The 23137-nt window shown below is 39.4% G+C and overlaps 1 protein-coding gene across 4 annotated transcripts in view; it reads left to right on the top strand.

The window, feature by feature from the left end:
* The window catches only part of TSPAN12 (tetraspanin 12), a 46895-nt gene extending 30740 nt beyond the window's left edge, over window positions 1-16155 (top strand). For 2 of the 4 annotated variants that reach the window (XM_072861200.1, XM_072861190.1), the window contains exons 5-8: window positions 665-739; window positions 5084-5191; window positions 8086-8322; window positions 14577-16154. In XM_072861200.1, coding sequence (XP_072717301.1) covers window positions 665-739; window positions 5084-5191; window positions 8086-8322; window positions 14577-14882 — 726 coding nt within the window. In that variant the 3' untranslated portion in view covers window positions 14883-16154. Of the gene's footprint in view, window positions 1-664; window positions 740-5083; window positions 5192-8085; window positions 8323-14576 lie in introns of all 4 variants that reach the window. The other 2 variants (XM_072861208.1, XM_072861217.1) reach the window with 2 other exon arrangements.
* Window positions 16156-23137: the final 6982 nt, after the last annotated feature.

Below are 23137 nucleotides of genomic sequence, written 5' to 3' on the forward strand. Positions count from 1 at the left end.
GCAACCAGTTTTTCTTAACCGTCATTACCAAGACTTGTACAGCTTCCTCATTTATACATATATTTTCTATTTTTAAATAGTCCAAGGATTAGATCTGGTAATAGACAAAGTTATTTCAATCGATCTCAATAAATATTTGTACATTTATGCCTGACCTCAAATATCTAAATCACTTTGATAAGGACATAGCTTTCAAAAACCTTGTTTGCTTCAGTCTTGTCAGTTTTCTCTTTTTTTATTTGTGTGTGTTTTTTTTCTTCCTCCTTTTGGCTGTTGGCATGATTTGGATATGTTGCTTAAATGGATAGAACTGAAAAAAGAGATTTCTTTTTTTCCACGTATATGAGGGGAAAAAAGATTGTCCTCTTTGCAACTGTTTTAGCATAATGTGTCATGATACTTTGCACTCTTGTGCAACAAGAAAATGAATTTATTTTCCCATTGTAATGTTCATATGCTTCATGTTAAGTTAGTAAGAAGTATCATGACTTAAACTTTTAGAAAGTTTGCTGCATGAATCTTTGATATTTTCGTTACAAAAATGTATTTCAGATTCCATATCTTCAGTCGTGTGAAATGTTAATAATGTTTTGAGATGTTCTTTAATATTGTTCAAAGTTAACCTGATTGTCAAAAATAACTAAGACCATTCTGTTTTCTGCAGTACTTTGGAAGCTTGCTTGTAATATTCTGCGTTGAACTGGCCTGTGGTGTTTGGACCTACGAGCAGGAAATAACGGTGAGTCAGAAAAGGAGGCTGCATTTTTTTCAACAGAAGAAAATAAAGATTTCCATTAGCTAGCTGTTTTCTAATTGCTGTAGTGTTTATCTTTGTTCATTGTTCCGACAGTCTAATTTCATTTGACTGCCTTTTTTTAAAACACAGAATTCTTCTGGGAAGGCTTGTCTGTCTGGAAAGTCCTCTCTGGGTTTCTCCCCACCCCCTCTATATTTGAGAGCCACATCCTGCAGCCCCTGATTTAAGGACTTTATGTTTTGTTAATTCCTGCTTAGGCAGGTTCTCATTGAAGTCAGTGGAAGTTTTGAGGAGAGAGTATGAACTTCAGGCTTAAGATAAGTATTTTGAGAGAGGAGATGGGAGAATTTGAAGGGATTTTGCCCCACAAGTTCTTCATGTTTTAAAGAGCTATAACTGAGTGTTCTACATTGTAAACAGACAGTGTGTTCTTTCAGTAGAGGACTTGCTGTCTGCCGAAATCTTCACACTGCCTCCACAAACTATAAATGCCAGTTTTAAGTAAAACATGTCTTAGCTATAAACCACTCTTCTGTAAACTTGTGAAGAGGTTTTATCTCTGTCTAGTTTTTATAGCTGTACCAACCTTTAATTTTCAAACTGAAGACTTGTAACCATCATGCAAGAAAATGGGTAAGTGTTAGGCAGAAATTAAACTGAAATGCTATTCTGCTGGCTGCTATATCCTTACATCTTATACTCAGCCTGGTACCTTTTTATGAATAGAGGGTCAAATATTTTCTCTGAGCTGCCAAGGTATGCCCAATATACTGGTCTTTCTTACAGTGAGTAGCAATTACATTGCAGTAAGTTGGGAGGGAGCCTTCTTCATACTTACACAGTACTGGGACCGAAGGAATTTCTGGCAGATTTGAAGTCTGAAGTTACGTGGCAGCACTTTGCATCAGTATTCATTCCCTTGCAGTACAGATTCCAGAGGGGTGTTCTAATATAGCAGTGATTAAGGCTATCCCTTTACTTTAAATGTCAGCTTACATTGATGCATTTTAAAATTGGGAATGCAGACAAGAGGCATGCTTCATCCTATGGGCACAGCTGCCCTCTGCGGGGGTTTTGCCAAGGATGACAGTTATAACTGACATCCATCTTTCCACAGAAATTTTGTCAGTGGAAGCTGCCTGAAATAACATTCAGTGCACTGGTACATGCCTTCTCCAGCCTTCACTATTCAGTTAGAGAACCTGAAGTTACAGTGTGTTTTAGTGTGATCCCCAAGCTTTCAGTTACCTGCTATGCTACTAAAACCCAAACCTGGGACAGTTTGATTAAAGCTGGCATAGCCCTACCATATGTTAAGGCACTGGTGATGCGGCTTCCCTCTAGAAAAAAACATGGCTGTCTCTGCATCCCTTTGCCAAAAGAAGCAGCGCTGAACTCCATGTCTGTGCCTTCTGCAGTGCGTCACAGTGAACCCAGATACTCCGCGCTCCTCCGGTTCCTCCTCTTTCTCCCAGGAGTTCATGTGTGTGAACATGAGCATGCAAATCGAACAGAAAAAAATCTCTTCAGCAATTGCTTTTCTTTTTTGTCTCTTCTTCTCTCCCTTTTTATATACTTTTTTTTTATTCCTCATCCCCTGAAATACTGGGGTTTTTGTTTTCTCTTTCCATCTGATTTCCTCTTATTTCCTTTGTCCGAACACTACTGCTCTTCATGTGATGAGGTGGGCCAGACTCAGGTTTCCTGCTGCTGAGACCCATAGGGAATGTGGCAGTCTGGAAAAGCACAGTTGTTTTTCAGTGGTTCTTTCATAACTGTGCAGGTCACTTCCCTAGAGCATGCTTTCTCCTGCTCTACTTGATAAAGATAAGAAGACTCCCTCTTATACCCATGGGGGTGACTTGATGTCATGTTGGTTTCAGCATAGCATGAAATCACACGAGCCCCTGGTGGGTTTCAGAGAATCAGTTGGCATTAGTGTAGGTGGGTGGGTGATGTTGTCAAAAATGTCACTGAGGCATAACCGCCTCTGCTGATCCAATGTGGGCTCTCCTTGGCATGTGGACAAGTTGCTGTAAGAGTCCTTGTATAAACAATTTTCCTTCCAGCTCATGATAGCTCTCAGCGTGAAGTGTGCCTCATGACTAATTTATTCCACCCACAAGACTGAAAAGCCAGTGTGGGTTCTCAGCTTACTTGAGCATTGGTCAAGCCTTGAGACTCATTAGAAAAATAATAATGAATAAGTAGATCTCAACGGCAAAACGAGCTTTACAGAACTTACGCTAAAATCAAACCAGCATCTCTAATTTTTGTTTGTCTACACACTACACAAGTGTTGGTGTATAGTCAAACAAATGCATCTCAAGATCATGTATTATTGTGCACTACTGTGTGCATGAGCTGACGGGAAGCTGTTTAGTAGATACATCGATGTCCTTAGTTTGACATGTTGCCATTCTTGGAGCAAACACACACATTCCAATATCCCTCCTTACATCCAGGATTCAAATTGCCTTCCTACGGTCGGGTTTAGCTTGTTTTGACTTGCTTTTAATTTCCTTCTCTCACTTCTTGATTTTTTTTTTCCTGCTTTCCATTGTTTTCATGAAGAAGTTGGACGCCTTGTGTTGCGTGCATAACCTTGGACTCTATTCAACTCAAATAAGATAATAAAAAATAGTCTAGCAAATATGAGCTTAATTGCAGTGATAGCAAATATTATCCAAAGAAAGCAGACTGCTAACTTCCAACGCAGTGGAAAGAGAAATGCATTGAGTACAAAGCCAAATTATTATATTATATTATATTTATTCTATTATATTTGCAGTAGAAATATTCTGTGATATTGCTTTTAAGTATTTTTAGTACTCTACTGCTAACACTTTTCACATGAACAATTGTGAGTTCAATGCTTTATAGCTTAAGAAATAAAAATTTTAAGTGAAAGGTGTGTTACATTTCTGCTATATTATTAATATATTCATATTCATGATATATGAAGCTTTACCAGGGCATCAAAAATGTAGTATAACTTAGCAGCAGTAATGAAATATTATCAAATGGTCTTATTTGGATTATGGGGTCAGGCAGGCGGTGATTGTTCCTATATTTTTGTAGAGCATCTAGCACGACAAAGACCAGGCTCCTTGGGGAAGTATTGTGATCGTTTTTTTTTTTTCCTTAGGTTACATTGGTTGCTATTTGCAGAATGCCCTTACTGTTCGCTCCAAATTGAACGGGATAGCTAAGTCACAGCCGGTAGAGGAGCTGGGCTCCCCTGCACTCCAAATGAAAGCTGATAGTACAATTGTGATTTCTTTCACCATGACTATTAAGACTAATGGGAACAAGGCAAAAATCAGCATGAGTGGTATGTGTGCCTAGAAGGGCAACTGTGAAGTCTTCAGCTCCTTGTTTTAGTTTGGCACACTGGAATTTGTGCTGCTGAGCAGAAGTTAATAACTTATTTTGACTCTTAACTGCATTGTATGCCAGGTGCCATAGCACTTGCTTCTGTTGTTTCTAAGAAATTACTAACTGAGGTTCATAGTCTGACAATGGAGAGCACCGGCTCCTCACTTCTCAGTAGCAAATTTTGAAAGAAAAATACTTTGAGAATCCTTCTTTCAGAAAAAAAGATTTACAAGCCCATGAGTGTGTGTGAAGAAAAACATTCACAGGGCCTCATTGTCTACAATTCCTTGTTACTGTTCTTGAGCAAGGTACTGAACCCAAGTACATTCAGCATACCTGCATGCGGGACTCCAGGCAAAGCCAGAAAGCCACTGAAAAGACTCTCGGGGTAGAATTCATCTCAATTAATTTTATATATTTAGAAGTTAGATGTTTAAATCTAAGTTTGTCACCTTAGGCAGTGAAATGGATTTGAGACTTCAAGGGAATGATTCATCTGCTCTATTTAAAATATTTATCTTGAGATTAATTGCCCCATATGACTTCTGTTGACTAAGAAGACACCAGGGAAATACCTAAATTGGGGCAGACAAATGCCGTCCTTGATGACCTGGGGCTTGGTTGAAGTTTTATGCCAGGTAAAAAATCTGGTAATGACATAATCAAATAGTGCCCAGCCATCTCTGAACCTCTCCAAAATGCAGCTCCTTTTCCAGTGTACAGTAATTTGTAAGCAAAGGATGCAAATAACTTTTTCCTGGTATTTTAATAAAGGCTCATGAAGTTTCAGTATTGTAAAAATCGAAGCACTTGTTTTCTTGTTTTATTTGAATACAAAGTTATTTTGGTCATTGCACTGGAAAGATCTCAGAAGAGGTAGAAGTTCTGGGTTTGGAGCCACAAGCCAACTGATCTGTTGTATGAATCACTTTTCTTTCCTTGCTCCAGGTTCCAGTGCAGTGGTCAGATATGATCACGCTGAAAGCTAGGATGACCAATTATGGCCTACCTAGGTACCAGTGGCTGACCCATGCTTGGAACTTCTTCCAGAGGGAGGTAAGATGACAGTTAATCATGAGCTGAAGTAATACATGCTCGGTAAATGTTATTTATCTGCTAAAGGAAAAGGTTTGTTTTTAAGTGAATAGGTAAATAAATACAAGTTCGATTCACGTGAAACCCTCTGTAGCGATGATAATCTTTTCACATCACTTGATATCCAACTCTTGAGCTTTTGTAGGCCCTAAAGACACTAAAACAACAAAAGAAGAATGTTACTAAATTAAGTTAAATTGCTAACACTGTTTTCTCCTTTGCCAGTAAGGTTAGGACACCAACACCTTTTAGGTTTCTTAGAACATTTAAGAATACGATGTATATAAAATTAAAAATCTGCAGGTAAAGTAAAATGAACATTTCTATATGCTGTTTTAATATTAAACTGTGCTCCCCTTCCTGTAGGCTCTGTTAGTTTCCTTTCATGGAGCTGTCATAGTTAAGATACGTGTTTAGCTGGAAATGAGTGGGAACGGAAGTTTCCAAAAAGATGCCAACGCTGTCTCTTTGGCTGAGGTTAGAGAAAGTGATCAGAGTTTTTATTTCCTTTGACTGGGGGGGGTGGGAAACAAACCAAAAAGCTGCCTTGTGTATTCACAGCTTTGCCCTCTAGCCTACTAAAATTTAGAACTGTTTTTAAAGAATGAAGTATTATGTTACAAAAACATGAAATTGCCCAAGGTAAAACCCATTAACTCCAAATATAACTCACGTGCAGGAAGAGAACTTTCTAAATGCCTGTCATTGTGCTGCCCTTGTTGAAATGTTGAAATCTATCATTGTTGCACAGATTTCCTGTTTATTTAAACATTTCCTGGCAGCACTTGGTTAGTCTGTATTTATACTAAAACCTGAAAGAAAGAGTGAGGACTACATGAGGTTGAACACCCCCTGCCCCATCCTCTCCAGTCCCCTGCTCTGGCTATGCAAGTGCTCTGTGAAACAGAGTAATCCTTCATACACAGGTGGAGTGCTTGTCTGTTCTGTACCTGAAATAACATAATCAAATGGCCTTGATTTCCCTGAATGGAGCTGATACTGTATCTTGGTTTAAATGTATAGGTTGAATAAATTAAAAGCTGCCTCATACTCCTCGTTGTTGTAATGTCATCTTAATGGCTGGTTTTAAAAGGAATATTAGTAATAAAATGTCAAGCATGCCTTAACTCTTCCGGGAGAGAAAAAGTTCCTTTTAGAAGTTAGATTTCCTGTATTCCATCTCTGACTAGAGGAATGATTTGGGGAAAGTTTGAAGTGAACTGAGAAGGCTCTTTCACAGCTCCTAGTTAATTGGTGGGCTCTCATTTTTGTTCTGTCTACTCATAACTCAGACGATGGATGTGTGAGGCTGGTGTGTGCTTTATTGCCTGAATGAGCACTATGCTCAGGGCCCTTCTTCAGTCAGCATTACAATTTTTTTCCTAAAGAAAAAATTTGTAATTACAATTTTGTTCCCAAAGATTCAGCCCTGATCAGTTTTATGCTCTTTCTTCTGTATCTTTTAACATCTGAGAGAGATGGGAAATGTGTTTTCCCCACCAACCCCTTTGCTGGGTTGGTGGGGAAAATACATGTCAGAGTTGTGACTATGCTAAGGAAGATGGGAAGGGTCAATTGAAGTCAGGAAGGAAGAATTGGCTGGGGGGAAGCAAAGACTTGAGAGTAAGAAAAGGATGTTTAATGAGGTTGTCTTTGCAATTACAATGAGGAGCCAAAGCTTGAGCTTTCCTTAGACAGTCCTGTGTTGGGAGGATTTTGACTGACTAATGAACTGATAAAAACAGAGATGTTAAAGTTCTGGTGAAAAAGGAAGAAGTGAGATTTGTAAGAGGACTGGTGAAGTCAAGGCACAGTGTGTGCCAACATGGTGTCTGGGCACTGAACTTCTTGATTCTGACCAAGGAGTGGTGTGGTATACAGGACTCTGGCTCTGAAGCGGGTAAGGGGGGCAAATGTTCCCAAGTGCATGGGTCAAAGGAACTAGATGATGAATTACGCTCAGGCTGGTGCTGGAGGACATCCAGACAGAAAAAAGTAGCATCTTGTTCCTGCAGCAGGGCTTTTTTCCAGTCATATCAAGTCCCCATCTGATGCCAAATAAAATCTAATGTAGCTGCTTCAGCCCTTTTTTATGTGAAGGCAGCTAGGAATGTGGTAGGCTGGTCGTTTGGCTTTAAATCTCTCTGTGTGCTTTACAGAGGAGAAGACAGGTTGTTAGTCCTGGTGGTTTTTATAGCCAATTATGGCTCATCTGCTTTGCAGCCAGACTTCCTACTTTTATGGTTGATTCTGTTGCAGTGTTTATTTTAGTGTGGTACCGTTTCCTTCCTTTTTCCTTTCAGCATTTGTGATTTCTCTACCTTTTTGTTCACTTTTTTAATCTTTTTTTCTTTTTTTTCTGTATTCAGATAAATGTATTCTTTTTCTCACCCGGCCTTCAACAGGTGTGTCCATAGTTGTAGCCTTGCAGGAATAGTCCTCACTAGTAAGACCTTAAGCGTCTTTTCCTACTACTTCCTTTAGCACAGGTACACTTGTTCATTAGTCACCCTTTTGACATGAAATTATCATGTGTTAGTTCCTTGTAGTAAGCATAGCAGAATTACAGGGTAGGACAATTTCTGTGAAGCATCCTTTGAGGGAGCAGTTGAGATTTAAAGGACAGAGCAGTATCATTGGCTATTTCTGAGGTGTTCATTGGTCGCTACATTACATTTTGCACGTTGCTCTTATGTCAAAGTACAGCAAAAGATGATGCATGGAAGTTTGTGGTTTTAGTCCTATGTAAATATTTTGAAAGTTATTAATAGGAATTTATTTAGCTTTTTTGGTGACCTACTTTTGTGAAGAAGTAGCATCATTATTGCTGATCTTGGCTAATCCTTCCTTTGCAGTTTAAATGTTGTGGGGTGGTATACTTCACAGACTGGCTGGAAATGACAGAGATGGACTGGCCGCCTGACTCCTGTTGTGTCAGAGAGTTCCCAGGATGCTCTAAGCAGGCACATCATGAGGATCTCAGTGACCTTTATCAGGAGGTAAGAAGAAAAATGTGGATATTTCAGGCGGCTTTGTACATTCTTCCTGATCAAGTCACTTTCCAAACTCATCACTTGCGGTGCAGCAGAAAGGTTTGTAGAGTAATTGTGTTTATGGAAAGTGCTTATTGTGTTTATTTATGTTTATTATTTATTAATGCTGAAGAAGGGGGAGGAAGGAAGAAAGGAAGGAAGAAAGAATGAACCCACCCACCCTTACCTGGAAGTGAGATAAGTTAATGGTAATGCAGTTAACATCTGACATATGCTTAAACATTGAGGTATTTGTTTTATATTGGTTAGGTTGGAGTTGAAGTTTGCTCCACTCAGGAAAATAATAAAAAAAAATTTTGGTGTAATGTCCAGTCTCCAGCTTGCCAAACTAAGAGAAATTTTACTTACCCTATGGTAATGAGGACTCTAGTGGTATGTACAGCAAAGGATGTTTTTGAGAAGTCCTTTGGAAGATGAGAGCTCTCTTGTTAACAGGGCTCACGCAAGGAGGCAGGCAATTCAGTTGCTCTGCTGTCAAACTGTGTGAAAATGCTCTTTCTCTCTAACTCTACTACATTACAGAATGATTATTATTTTAAAAGAATTTTAAAAAACCTTAAAACTAGGAGAGGACCTATTTGAACTCAAAGTGGGTAAGGGAGGAGATCATGGTAGCAAGTCATTACTGTTCTGAGAGTAAAAATTATAAAAACAAGTAAACATGTTCTCTATTAAAACTCTTTAAACTGTTCTCACAAAAATGTTGTAAAAAGTCATATTTTTCTGGAGACTGCTTTGCTACCTACCATTTTTTTAAATTTTTTTTTTTATGCTAACAGACCTCTGAAGACCTTTAGCTGTGTATTCAGTAATATCAGAATGACCAACAGTCCAGGTAGTCCAGTAGTGACAAAAAGCATGTCTCAGTCAAGTAGTTACAAGGATCTGAGAAGAGGTGCATTCTTCGTTTGCTTACTTTAAGAGTAATAGAGGGTGCACAGGAAGGAGGATGGGCCTGAGAAGCGTGCTTTCATATGCCACAGCATGAACATTTCTGTATTGGACAGTGCAACTCTGCATTATGGAAGAGCACCCAAAGAACCATTTTGTCTTGTCCCAGTCTCTTACCGCTGTTCAAGACTCTTTCTTACAAGTATCTATTATGTGGCTTTTGTTCAGGAGTCATGGAAAGATACCTCTGAAGCAGGGGAGATTCACTATATAAACAAGCCAAGATTAATATTAGCTATTGCCAGGAAACAATTGAGTTTTTGGGAAAGGGCATCACTGACATAGAGTGATTTGCTAGATTTGTACGGCATTGATTCTATTAACAGAAGTTATATAATCTATTCTGTACTTTCAGACATCCATCCTAGGCCTCGTGTGTTTCCACTAGGAAGAGAAAAGGTAGAGCTGCCAAAAGGCAGGTGCCTGAGAAGGCCAATCTGTGCTAGGGAACCTTAAAGACAGTGGCAGAGGCTGTTTTCTTTCCACCAGCTACTTGTAGAGCCTCTCCTGCCTTATGGCAAGGCTTGCAGCACAGGCAGCACTGGTTACGCTTTAGAAGTGTCAGTCTCTGAATGGGAAAGCCATTCAGGCTTCTTCTGGGGCCTTCCAATCTCTTACACGTTCTTGAAGAAGAACGAACTGTGGCTCACTCTGCAGTAATAGTTGTTTTTTGTAATACTGTTGCCAGTGTTGCTACCATACAGCCCAACTCTGCCATAGAGAGCCCTCAAGGAGTGTAGATGTGTGGAAGCTGCAGAATATTCATTTGCCCTGAGCATCCGTCCTGCTTATGTGAAAAGGCAAGTGTATGTAAGCAGTGTCACTCAAGCAAAAACTAATTTTTGAGCTCAGGAAGCTAAAAAATTTCTGAGGAGTACTAGTCACTGGAGTGTCTTGTCGAAACTGCAAAGTTTTCTCATCTCATTTCTTCTGCTAACATTTCATTCCAACAGCTGTATTCCAGGAAAGTGGTTCTCTGTGCATTTCATATGTTCAGGTTCTTTTGGCTCTACTTAGAGAGAATTAATAGCCAAAGATAATGATGATGTAGGACATAAGGGCTCTGAGACCCACCTGATAAAAAGAAAGGCTGCCTGGATTTTTTTCTAAAAGAAACTTGAAGGGCACATTTCTAGTTCTTCCCCTACCATACCCCAGAGCATTTTGGATGGATTCAGCTCTTAGCAAAAATTTATTTTTGGTTGTCTACTGTAGAATCAGTTCCAAAAAGGGACAGGCTGTTTTCTGTTTTACCAGCCACAGAAATACTCCGTTGCTCTTTGAGATACGTACAGTATTTGGTTGGCAAAACATTTTTTTTCCATGGTGTTTGCCTGTGGGTTGTCTCACAGGCTCCTACAGTATACTTGCTGATATGTTTATCTATATCATGCAAAACCAACTTACACTTGCAAGGCTAATCTGTCTGACTTCTGCTTTGGAGAACTGAAGGAGAAAAGCTTTTTTAGAAAGTGATTCAAAACAAACTTGCATGGTCTGGTGGTTTGAGAGGGAGCCTGATGAGATTAGCCTCGCTAGCCTAAAATTGGTTTATGTAAATACTCTGCAAGTCCATTCTGGTACTTCAGAAAAATTCTTTGTAGTACTTCAGAAAACTGAAGTTTGGTTTGGCTGGGATTGATAAAATTGTTTTCTTGTAGCTGTGCTGTAATTTTCTGCTGGGATCTCAGAGCTTTCTGTAGTCTAAATTGGAATTCTTCACAATACAATTTTGTAGAAAGAAAGGTGGCTTACTTATAGTTCTGCTTGAGAGTGTTTTTGGCCGGAATCGTGTTTCTCCTGCTGGATTTTGAAAGCTATTTTTCAAATGCATTAGTCATCTTGGGCTGCTTTTATTCTGACGAGCTTCACCTTTGGTGTAGTTCATGGAACTGATTAACCTTAGAAATAGCGTGGTTGTGAGGGAGGTGCATCAGATGACAATGTGGCCTCAGAGGTTCGTTGTGGTCTGAGGACAAAGGGAAGCTCTGCCTGTCTTGTGATTGGGAACCGTAGCCTAGATAAAATGATTGGTAGGAGTTGATATCTTAAAAAAAAAAAATCAAAATTGCGTGTTCAATATTTTTTCTTTTGTTTTCTGGCATAATTTTTGGTATACTCAAAATTTGAGTATACAACAGATCTGTTGAATATGCTGATGGTTTATCTGTTCTGCTCTGAGAAGTGCCTCATTTAAGATCTGGTCCTTATTCTATGATGTTGCAGTAAATCAGAAATATATGCTTTGTTTCCATTTTAAGACTGAAAATATAAAATGGTCCTCATAATAAATATGAATCAGGCTTTTAATCCATAGCTCTGTAGGAGTCTGAAGCTAATTATTCTGAATGATCACTGCAAAGTTTTATACTATTTTTGAGTTGTCAACAAGAGCTCCCTGTTTAGTGACAAACTTTTACTTTTGCCGAGGAAAGTATATTTATGTACTCTTTAATTGCAGGCTACCAACTATGAATGTGTCACATAAGCAGAAATAAAATGCATAAATGTGAGGATAACAGGGGTGGCTGCATATTTCTCAATTTTGAAACTGATTTTGAACATGTATTAGAGCAGAACTGTGAGAGCATCATTAAATGGAGGGAGGCAGTCTATCTAGATTGGGCATGATTTGTCTCAGTTATGTGTCTGTACTGCAGGAGATGTAGGCATTAATGTTATTGCTCTCTGTTAATGGATGTTTCCTCTAGGCAACAAATGAACTGAATTTGAATACTGTGGTTGAGCATTTTTAAACTGTGACCAGCATGTACCTTCATCCCTTAAACTTATCAAAAGTATTAAAATGCAGCCAGTTTCTCTGTAATTAAAAACAAATTTGGAAAGTAGTATAATTACAACACTGTTTTCTAGTTGAAGAAAAAGACACCACCGTGACAATTTTTGTTCCTCATCAAGTTCAATTACATTGCTTTTGCTACAGTGTGGGATTTTGTGTGTTTTTTCTTTTCAGATTTCAAAGAATGCACATTTACTCCTTATTCTGTCTAAACTATATTAATGTTTAAAAAATGACACACTGAAATGATGAATGGGGCAAAGACATTGAGATCCTTTCACTTACTCTGGTACAATTGTTATATAGTAGATTAATTTTATTTAGATCCTAAATGAGAATCTGTTGACTGCAGTGTGAATTTTGTGTGTGAGACAGGCAAGAATCGAGCTTTTCATCAAATACATTCAGGACTGTAACATTTGAAACTGTTGGCTTTGGGGAATTTCAGTGTGACTGAAAACTTATTTATCATGTCCTGTCTTCAGATTCTGTCACTTTGATCAATTGCTTTCTTTTCATAGAAAAGCTATAAGAAATACATAGTAAGGATATAAACACAAAAATTACATTTTGAAGACAATGCATATTTTGATGGGTTCCTGATGTCTTCTGCTGGGACCAATGCCTTTTGGTACTTGTGGTGTTATCCCATCCAGATTATTACTCTGAATTTTCACTTGGTGGCTGTGTTCCTTTGATTTCTGTGCTGTGAAGCCCTGTAAAGTTTAGAATAGAGAATAAGCATGGCCTAGAGTAGCTCAGGGCCTTCTCTTCAAAGTTTTATCCTTTCTAAGACTGGGCATCACCTTTTCTGGGCAGCACGCACCAGATCTTGTGTTTACACTGTTGTCCAGTAGTTCCCAGAGCCAGTGTCTCTGTGTATCGTTGCTGTCTTATGAGGGCTTCAGAACTTTCCTGAAGCCTTGTACAGTAATTATTTGTCCATTTAAGCAAACTGGGGAGCATGCACTTGGATTGGAAAGAGCTGAGGGGTCAAAGAGCAACTACTCTTTCTAAATTTCCATTCCTAGGAAACATCAACTTGCTCAGTGGTAGGGAGAGGTGGTGTATGTGACCGTCATCCTAATTCAGCATGTGGATGGTCAGCTCTTTGGAGCAGGGTCTAGCTGCCTGCCTGCTTTTGTGCAGACAAACAGCAGTAGCTGTTGTTACAGCTACCATCACAGTGGTTAATGAAACAAAACAAGGCAGTAATACACTGAGGTGACTTTCAAACTCAAATGTCTGCATGGTCTGCATTGACATAACAGTCAATGGGATGTGTATTGGTACTTGCATTGCTTCAGAGCTGTAGATAACCTGAGTCAGCCTGGGGACCTGCTGTGGCAAGGGGTGGTCCCTGCTGCAGCCAGAGATGGTGTCCAGGAGGGGAAAAGGTATGGAAACCACTATGCCAAAACAGTTCATTTTTGAACTCGTAAATTTGCCTGTCATTTTTCACAATATTGGCTTCAATGTTGCCTCCCAGTAACAATGACTTGGAGTTGATATGATTTTTTTTCTTCCCTTTTTTTTTCTTTCCTCTCCTCTGAGCAAATAACCAACAGTTTTTTCAAAGAGTTTGGGACATTACTGTGCTTTAAGTAGCAACAGCCCAGCACAAGATATGAGACAAAACTGGCTCTTGGTATAATGCCATCATAATAATTGACAGAGAAGTTTCTACATTCAGATCAGAAATTAAGCCAGTTAATTTTAAAATATAGTCTACAAATAGGGGAGGTAGGCGGAGTGTAACTAAGATAAATGGATATGTTTTTTGCAATGAGGAGGAATAAAAAGCAGGAGTAATGCCACATATATGTGGTATTATTACTACTAAGTATGAAGTAAAATCTGTTTGTACCCCCTGCATTCTGGAAATTTGTCAGAAGTCCTCTGTTAAAGGTTATTCTGTCCGATGCTCCTTACTCAGATGGTGTGTGGAATGTAATGATTTTTCTGCTCCCTGGGGACTTTCTGCAGAACTAATAAACTGGCATATAATGAGTCTAGATAAAACACTAAAAAAGAAAAGGTGGGAAGAAACACTGATGAGGTTATGCAGGTCTGTAGATCTTTCCTAGAATATTGTTTTAACTTCAGATTGTGGTATTATTTGTAGAAAAAGTTTAAAGCGTTTAAAATAATTGACAAGCTTGAAGATCTGCAATTTAAGGAGAGAAACAAGAGGATTAAGAGGATTTAATAGCTTTTAAACCTTCACAAAACCAGTTGAGTTTCTTTAAAAATCAGTGATAGTTGATAGGAACTCAGATCAACTTCGAGTGATTTCTGAATTGAAGAATAGCACAGATCTCTTGGAGCTTGTTACATGCAGTAAACTCTCAGTGTATGAGAAAATTTAAAGACGGCATTATGGAAGCGATTAGGCAAAATAATTTTCAAAGTATTGTTTGAAGGGGGTGAGAGAGAAATTTTGAGGAGCCAGAAGTCCAGCACTAGGTAGGATGAGCTAAACCTTGGGAACTGCGAGGCAAATAATATTGACTAATTTTTTTAATCTATTTTTGTTTCATAGGGATGCGGTAAAAAAATGTACACTTTTTTGAGGGGGACGAAGCAATTGCAAGTGCTGAGATTTCTAGGAATCTCTATTGGAGTAACACAGATCCTGGCTATGATCCTCACTATTACTTTGCTGTGGGCTCTGTACTATGACAGAAGGGATCCCGGGGCAGATCAGATCATGGCCCTGAAGAGCGATACCTCACAGCAGCTGTCATGTCATTCCGTGGAGCTACTGAAACCAAGCTTGACAAGGATCTTCGAACACACGTCCATGGCAAACAGCTTTAATACACACTTTGAAATGGAAGAGCTATAGGTGATGCAATGAATCTGAGAAGTCACAAAGGGTTTTAATTGGGTTTTGTTGTTGTTTTTACTCTGTTCCATCAAGGATGCCAAACATACCAGTCTTCCTATGCTTCAGAAAACAGCTAACGAATAGAAGTGAAGGAGGCCTGCATAGAAGGAAGGATAAGCCTGTCAGCCTCTTAGAAGAGGCGTGAAACAATTGATTTCAGTTTGTTTGTTTTTTAAAAGGCACTCATTCACTGCGCACAGTAATACTTAACTTATTGTCACAAGCTGTGTGGTGTGTAAAATACTGATTAATTCACAGGTCGACAGACGGAACCTCTAAGGAAGCATCATGGGAAAGGAAGAGAAGTACTTGTCTTCTGACTGTGCTTTGGACAAACAAAATGTGACTTCAACTGAAATTGACTTTTACATTTTTAATAAGCCATTTGGAAAATGTCTTAATCAGGGATCTATGTATATATAATTGTGTGGTTTTTGTGTGTGCATGGAAAGCAGAACTACAATTCAAGTCAATACTTGGATTTAAAAATTTGCAAGATTTGTAAAAAGAGCAAGATTTTCTTTTTTTCTAACAAAATCTTTATCTTAGCTGTTGTTAAAGATGTTCTAAAACGTCTATTTTTATCCTAACAACTTTAATTTTTAATTTTTAAATATGTTAAACAGGGATTAAAAACAAAACTATGACTCTGGACAATAGACTCTAATTTTCTGAGTAATTCTGGAGAATTCTTCTTTGAAACAGTTTGTTCTGTGAACTATTTCTTAGTAAAAAGAAAAGAAAGAAAACCTTAAACTTCTTTTCTAAAATGGGAATCAATATGGGAGTAGCACATTTATATGGATAAATCTTTTCTCCTGTCTGTGATTCCCCTGAAGGTAGAAAGAAAAGACTACAAGGAAAATGCTTAGAGTTCTGGATGCTATTGCAATAATTGTAAAAGTACATAAGGAGAAATTATACTTCGGTGATGTCTTCATTAAGAGCTCTCTAGTGGCTTAAAATGCCAACTGGAAACAGCATTAAAATGTATTTATTGAGGTGGGGAAAGTGCATTTTACTGTATTTTTATGAACAATGTTTATTTCATAGGATTATTTTTACAGTTGGCCACGCTCCTGAAATATATATTTGTTCCACTGAGTACAGTAGTTTGTGGCAATGGGTTTTTACATAATATTACACTTTAAAAATTCTTTCATTTGTTTTGCAATTTGTAAAAGAAAAGAAAAAAAGCAAGGTGTGATTTGGTAGACAATAAAATTACTTTTGTCTTAAATTCCATAATGGCTTTTTTATTTTGAAGTCCTAGAGTGTGAATGCTTTGGGTGGGAGTTGGGAGGGTCCTCCTGCTAGTGTGAGTTAATTTGATGTGTCTTTACCCATTCCACTTATTCAGTTTCTCCATGACAGACTTGTAAATTTCATTTTCTTTTTTTATTGCTTCTGAGAAAGCTTCTTAAGGGCTCATGAAATTAAGCTCTTCAGTTGTGTGGGCTGTTGTTTGTGTTTTAGCAGTCTACATGTGGGTGTAATTATTTCATGGGTACTATTGCAAGCAAGATTACCTTTCTGCTTTTGTACCTCTCCTACAGAAATGCTAATACTTATTTTGGGAGGTAAGAAAAAGGCTAAAGGATAGACTTTCCCAAAATTTTGCTTGGAGTATCTTTGTCAGAAATACTTTGTCATGCACTGTTTGCGAAGCCTTGTGCCCAGCGTTACTGCAGACTTCCATCCTTCCCATCGCTTAGCCTGGGCAGTGTTTCTGTAGCTAAAGGCAAGGTTCCTATGTAGAAAAAGAGCAGGTGTCAGAGAGCCTGGATGTAGACCAGCTCTAGACTTTGGAGTGCCACAGAGACCTGTGGTGCTGCATAGTGGATTGAGCCATTGTTGGGGTTTTTTTCCCCCTGTTTAAAAAAAAAAGCCAAACCACAAATTGTGGAATGTTTTGATTGTGGATTGCTTGGATTACATGTACACAGCTACATTCAGATTGTGGATTACAGCTGAATGTAGGGAATTTTACCCTAAGTAATGTAAAAAAAGGGCAGGAAGAAGTCCTGCCCCTTGTCCAGGAAATCCTGACACTTTACCCAAGTTTTATGCAATGAGTGTCTGTGGAAGCTCCCTTAGCCATGCTCCAGCTATCCCGAGTCCTCCCATGGGAGGACTCCCCGGGCTACCAGTGAGGTTGCTTGTATATCTTCTTGTGGCTGGGTTAGAGCTCATGAAGGAACAAATATGGCAAGCCAGACTAGGGAGATTTGTTTGAGAAGTGCACAGCTAGAATTGGAGATACTGACAGCCCAGATCATTTGGTTTTAGGCTTCCCAGGTGGTGAGGAAGCACTGCCATTAGGTGTAGTCAGGTTATTCTAAGAGCAGGAGTACAGCTGTCTGAAAGGGTGAGCCAGTGTGCTTGCTGGGACAGGCTCAGGGGCAAAGGCTCCTCCCTTCTAGAGAAATGTTCATGTGGTAGAGTCCCTTGTTAGGGTCTCCTTAAATTCAAAAACATTTGGACATTGCCTTGTAGTGATCCTCTTCCTAGGCGTAGAGGAATGGTATTTATGCACCCTGGATGTTAGTCTGACAAAAGAGGTTAGAGCTGCACAGTGACAAATCATGCTGGAGCCTCTGTGATCGGGGGGGGATTGGTATGCCATGCCATCCTTGGTTAAGCCCAGGATTGCTCCTGCAGGGGTGTAACTGGTAGCGGAGGTACATGTGGTGGTCCTTGTGGGGGCTGCAAGTCCTTGGAGTAAAAAGCAAGCAAGGTGTTAAAGGCACCCTGAGAAACAACAGGCTCCAGAAGGACAGAGTCTGCAGATGTCTCTGGGATCTGCTCAGTTTTTCAGTAAAGCAACTCATTGCCTCTTGTTCAGCTCAAATAGTGAAGGGGTTTTCTCATATCACAGCTAAAACAGGAGACTCTAGGCCCAGGAGGTGGGGTTTGAGGTAGCGCTTCTCCAAAACTGATTTGGTGGTGGTTCCCTCATTCAAGGATTGTTTGGGGTAGGGGTCCTTCCAGTGTTTGTGGACCCCCATGACAGTGAACATCTGTGGTCAGGGTAACCTCAGTTGGGCTTGGCTATCTAAATCCTGAGCCAGTCTGCATTCAGAATGGGGCTAGTTTCATTAGGGGAAAGACCCACATGTCAGGAATGATAAAAGTATTCCCTTCCCTCGTTAAGGACTACTGATAAGTATTCTGGGAAGGAATCCTATTTTGAGTATCTAACCACATTTGCTGAAATAGGTCTCAGCTGTAAATTGGAATGCTTTCAAACTTTTTTCTTTCACTGTGCTCAGGCTATGAGGTGTCTCTGTTTTTCTAGGGCTTGTTCAAAGAGCCTTAAAATTGATTGACTAGGCTGCTGAGTCTGTTCCTGCAGAGCTTTAGGATATATGTAGGAGAGAGGCTGCTTGGCAAGAGGGGAACATTTAGAGATACTTGCAGCAGTGAAAACTACTTCATCCTTTTATTTCCTTTTCCCCTGACTTTGCAGGAGTTCTGGGAGGAGAAAGGTGGTGTGTTCTTTCTTCTCTGCAGCATGAACTGTGATGAACCAAATCATAGCATGGCCAGCAGGACCAGGGAAGTGATCATGCCCCTGTAATTGGCACTGGTGAGGCCGCACCTCACATACTGTGTTCAGTTTTGGGCCCCTCACTACAAGAGAGACATTGAGGGGCTGGAGCGTGTCCAGAGAAGAGCAACGAAGCTGGTGAAGGGTCTAGAGCAGAAGTCTTATGAGGAGCGGCTGAGGCAACTGGAATTGTTTAGCCTGGAGAAAAGGAGGCTGAGGGGAGACCTTATTGCTCTCTACAACTGCCTGAAAGGAGGTTGTAGCGAGGTGGGTGTTGGTCTCTTCTCCCAGGTAACAAGTGATAGGACGAGAGGAAATGGCCTCAAGTTGCACCAGGGGAGGTTTAGACTGGATATTAGGAAATTTTACTTCACTGAAAGGGTTATCAAGCATTGGAACAGGCTGCCCAGGGAAGTGGTTGAGTCACCATCCCTGGAGGTATTTAAAAGACATTTGGATGAGGTGCTTAGGGACATGGTGTAGTGGTGGTCTTGGTATTGTTAGGTTTACGGTTGGACTCGATCTTGAAGGTCTTTTCCAACCTATACGATTCTGTGATTCCTGTTGGAACAACCAACTATGGAGCTGTTCCTTTATGTTTTTCACAGGTCGCTTAATGTTGAGGAGAGCAACTGTGTTAGAAAAGGGGTCTCCCCCTGCCCACATCAGGTGTTTCCATTCAGCCCAGTGAATCACCCCGAGTCTGTGGGACTGTGCCTGTAGCTGTGGGGCTGAGGAAGGTTTGCACCACTCAGTCATGACTTGGGAGTATGGGGATGCTTTTAGGAGGCAAAATTCACTATTCCTGGTCTTTGGACAAGGTATTGATTCATCTGCCAGCAGGTTGTATGATAAGGCTTTCTGAAGGAAACAGAACTATGTTTTCTGCTCTTTATAATGGTTCATTTTGTAAAAGCAACCTGTAAATATAAGGGAAATTATAAAGAATAAATAGTAAAAAGAGACTGCTGGTCACCGTGACTATACAGTTAAATATGATGGAGACAGCGATGTTCAAATAGTTTTTGAAGTTTTTACCACAAAAGCATTATGTTTAATTCATATGACTTGCTATTATTGAAGTGAGATTGTATCTAAAACTTTAAAACTCGTGTATGATTGACTACATTTCTTTAAAAAAAATTGGAATGTCCTAAATACTTCGGAATTTTTATGTGTCTACTTGCTTTTTATTCAGCGCTTCCCCACCTTCAATTGTTTCTTGTACATAGATACTGTGAAAATGGGTACCTTAAAGTAGATAGATAAATAATGCAAGTAGGTAAGAAACTAAGCTGCCTAGGTAATTAGGTATATCTTATAGTCTTTTTCAGTCTAAATATGTTGCTAACTCCTGACTGCTCTTTCAGCTGCATGTTTACATATTGTGTCAGCTGATTGCTATTCCAGAACACCTGAAAATCTTCAGATGTTTCCATAGTCAATGGGAAAATAAAGTCCTGGTGGGCCCCAGATGCAGGAAAGAGAGCATCTGACCTCCTAAGCACCCTCCCTGCCCAAAACTTTATGATCCTGTAATTTCACTAATGTATCCTCCTCCAGACCAGTTTCCTCTCTGAAAGCCACCCTTCTCCCTGGAGCAGCTGAGGTTGCATTACGTTCTCGGCTGCGAAAGCCTTCTCTCAGCAGTCAGTATGTTTCCACAACGAGTATATCCCAGACCTTAAAATGTAAAGCGTACGCTTCCAGTTTGTCTCCGGTAGCCATTTTATGGGAGGACAGTCGTTCTCCTTAAAAATGCTCTGGGATGGTTCACAGGCAGGTATTACTTTTACCTCTTTCCCCCCACCACAGAGCAGCAAGCTCCTGGCAGAGGCAGCCGTCACACATGCCAGAACTATGGTACATGCAGCTGATAGATCAGCATCATCTCCACTTCCAGTCGCCCTCTGTAAGTGATACACAGACAGTGTGTCATTACTCGCTGTTACACTACAAAAGGAGTTTGATCTCATCTGTGCACTAGTATTTTATCAGAATTTGGTATCAGGTTTGGGGTGGCTCTGTAGCCTGGGAGGTTCAGCAGAGCAGTCAGTGTCTGGACGAATTGAAAACATAGCGGATACTTCTTTAAAAGTACAGATAGAGAGGTGGAGTTCATATTGCTGGAAATAATTTAATGCCCCAGTTTTCTCTGCTGCTGCAGGCTGGGATAGGAAAGGTGATGGCCACTCACGGAGGAGGAGGGCAGCTCTGTGTTACAGACCTGCAGCATCCTGGTCTTGGTGGCTCTGGTATGGTTTATGCACTCACAGCTTGCCTGGAATTAGTGTCAGGGACATTTGTTGCCCTGAAATTTAGTGTTCCTTCAATCTTATTGGGGGGGGGGGGTGTAAAGTTCTATGAATAACTTATTGCAAAACCAGGTTGACCCGTTCAAGCATGCAGATGTTTTATTTAAATATTCCTCAAATGTCTATTTATTCAGCATAATGCATGTATTATGCTGCCTTCTGAAATACGATATATGACTGTCAAACAAAATTGTCAAAACAACAACCTGTTTCTTTGTATGATACACAGAAATAATTACATTTCATGTACAGTACAGATGCATTTTACACAGTCATCAACAGTCATTCACTACCAAAACAGCATTTAAATCACCTAAAACACCAAAAGAACGTGTATTTCCCAAATTCAGAATAAATTAATGATTTTGCATGTGACATATGGAAATAGGAGACAGGACTGGAATTCTGCAAAATCATACTAAATTATTCCTTAAGCTGCATTTAAAAAATGAAAGTACAAGTTGCTTCAGGGGTATAACTGTTATGCAAGTGTATTGCTGTAGTGCATTCTTTTTAGTCCATATGAAAAGGAGAATAAAGAGATTTTAAAAGACACATGACCTGATGGAGTCAGTAGGTTTCCTGGATTGTATGTAGTCTGTCCCAAACTGGGCTTAGTAACTGCCTTTTTGCATTATTTACCTGGTCAAGAAGTACCATGTGGCATAAAGAAGTTGTTGTTGCAGACTGCTAATATCAAGGCAGTTTTTATATCAATAACTGTTTGCCAAAAGGTGGGGACCAAGCCATTTTTTGTATGAGTAGCCATGGGTAGAAGTAGGATGCAACTAAAAACTCTGGGGCCATTCTGCCTCTCTGTTAAACCCCATTAAAACTTCGGTAACCCACCAGCTTCAGCAGATCTACTGCAATTTTCCAACAGGGTGAAAGAGGAGAGCAACGTCAGGTAAATGACCTTGGCAGAGTTCCTCAGAAGGAGCGCTCCTCTGGGTCACACAACAGCCTGTGCTGCTGCTCGCTGTTAAGGTTTGAAAGAAATCTAGCAGCTCAGTTTGAAATGAGTAAGTTATTCTGATTTGCAGAAAAAGTGGGAAGTTAATTGCAAATTAACCAAGCTGCTGAATAAGTAAATAATAAGAGAGTAATGCATGACATTATGTACTCCTTTTAACTGCAATTTAATTCTAATATATGATATTGTTCTATTTTGGTGTATATACTGTAGCATGATAGTCCATCATCTACTCTTCAATCTCTGTTGACAGGTAGAGAGAAAGACCAGTATTTGTGTGCAGTAAAAAGTGTATCATCAGCAAGTTTCAGTTTTTAGTGGGTATTTTCTCTTAATGTAAATTTTCAGGTCAGTCGAATGCTAGCAAATACTGTACTGAAACATACACTAGTCAAACTATTAAATAACTGTGTTATTTATTGTAATGGCATCTAATGCACTGAGCCTTTTGATTTAGATGCATATTTTATTTTGCAGACATGCAATTATTTCTGATCCAGTGTTTTTGATGTATATATGTATGTATTGATATGCACATATTCCGTGTATATTCGATGTATATCATGTATGGTATGTCATGTATATAGGAAGCATTATGGTACATCTCCTAATGCACTCTCATGAAGAAAAATGACACTTTTTTATCAGAAAGGTTTCTGGTAACATCAATGTCTTTTAAAAATGAAGCCAAAAAGCCTTAACTGGTAGAGCCTTCATATTAGCTTTTAGGCCTGCCCATGTGGGTAAATTCCAATTGAAATAAATTATATTTTTATAGCTTTGGGACCCAATCCATTATTCTATCAGTGTTCTTAGGCAATTAAATATCTTCACACAATATAAATTCTCAAACAAATTTTAGGATGCAAGTTTACAGATAATTACAAAAAGAATTTACCCATCTTTTTTACTGAATATCTTTCGGTGTCTTCCAGCGTAGTGAATACTCTGGATGCTGCAGAATGTCAACAAGGAAGGTTTGGAGATAAGTGTTAGCTGATCTCAAAAACACCTTTGTTGTAATTTTAATTCAAATAGGATTGATCCTGCAAGAGTACACTGGGACGAGAGGTTTGCTCTGAAAATACAGAAGTATACAAGATGTCTACAGAAGAAAAGACTGTGTTGATTCATCAGTAGCCTTAAAATCCCAAATAGTACGGTAATGTTGGAGTGGACAACAAACTGTCATAGAAATAGAGGACAGTGGACAAAAAGAACAATGACTGAATAGTGCATTCGTGGTGCACGGTTTGGCTGTAAGATTATTTAAATGCTTGCCATTAGAAGTTTATAGTGTAGATGAAGTGTAAAATACCTTAAAAAAAGGAAATCCTGATTCCTGATACAACAGGGTACAATGACTTATTGCAGT

This window comes from Ciconia boyciana, chromosome 1 (genome assembly GCF_034638445.1).
Source record: "Ciconia boyciana chromosome 1, ASM3463844v1, whole genome shotgun sequence".
Classification (NCBI taxonomy): Eukaryota; Metazoa; Chordata; class Aves; order Ciconiiformes; family Ciconiidae; genus Ciconia; species Ciconia boyciana.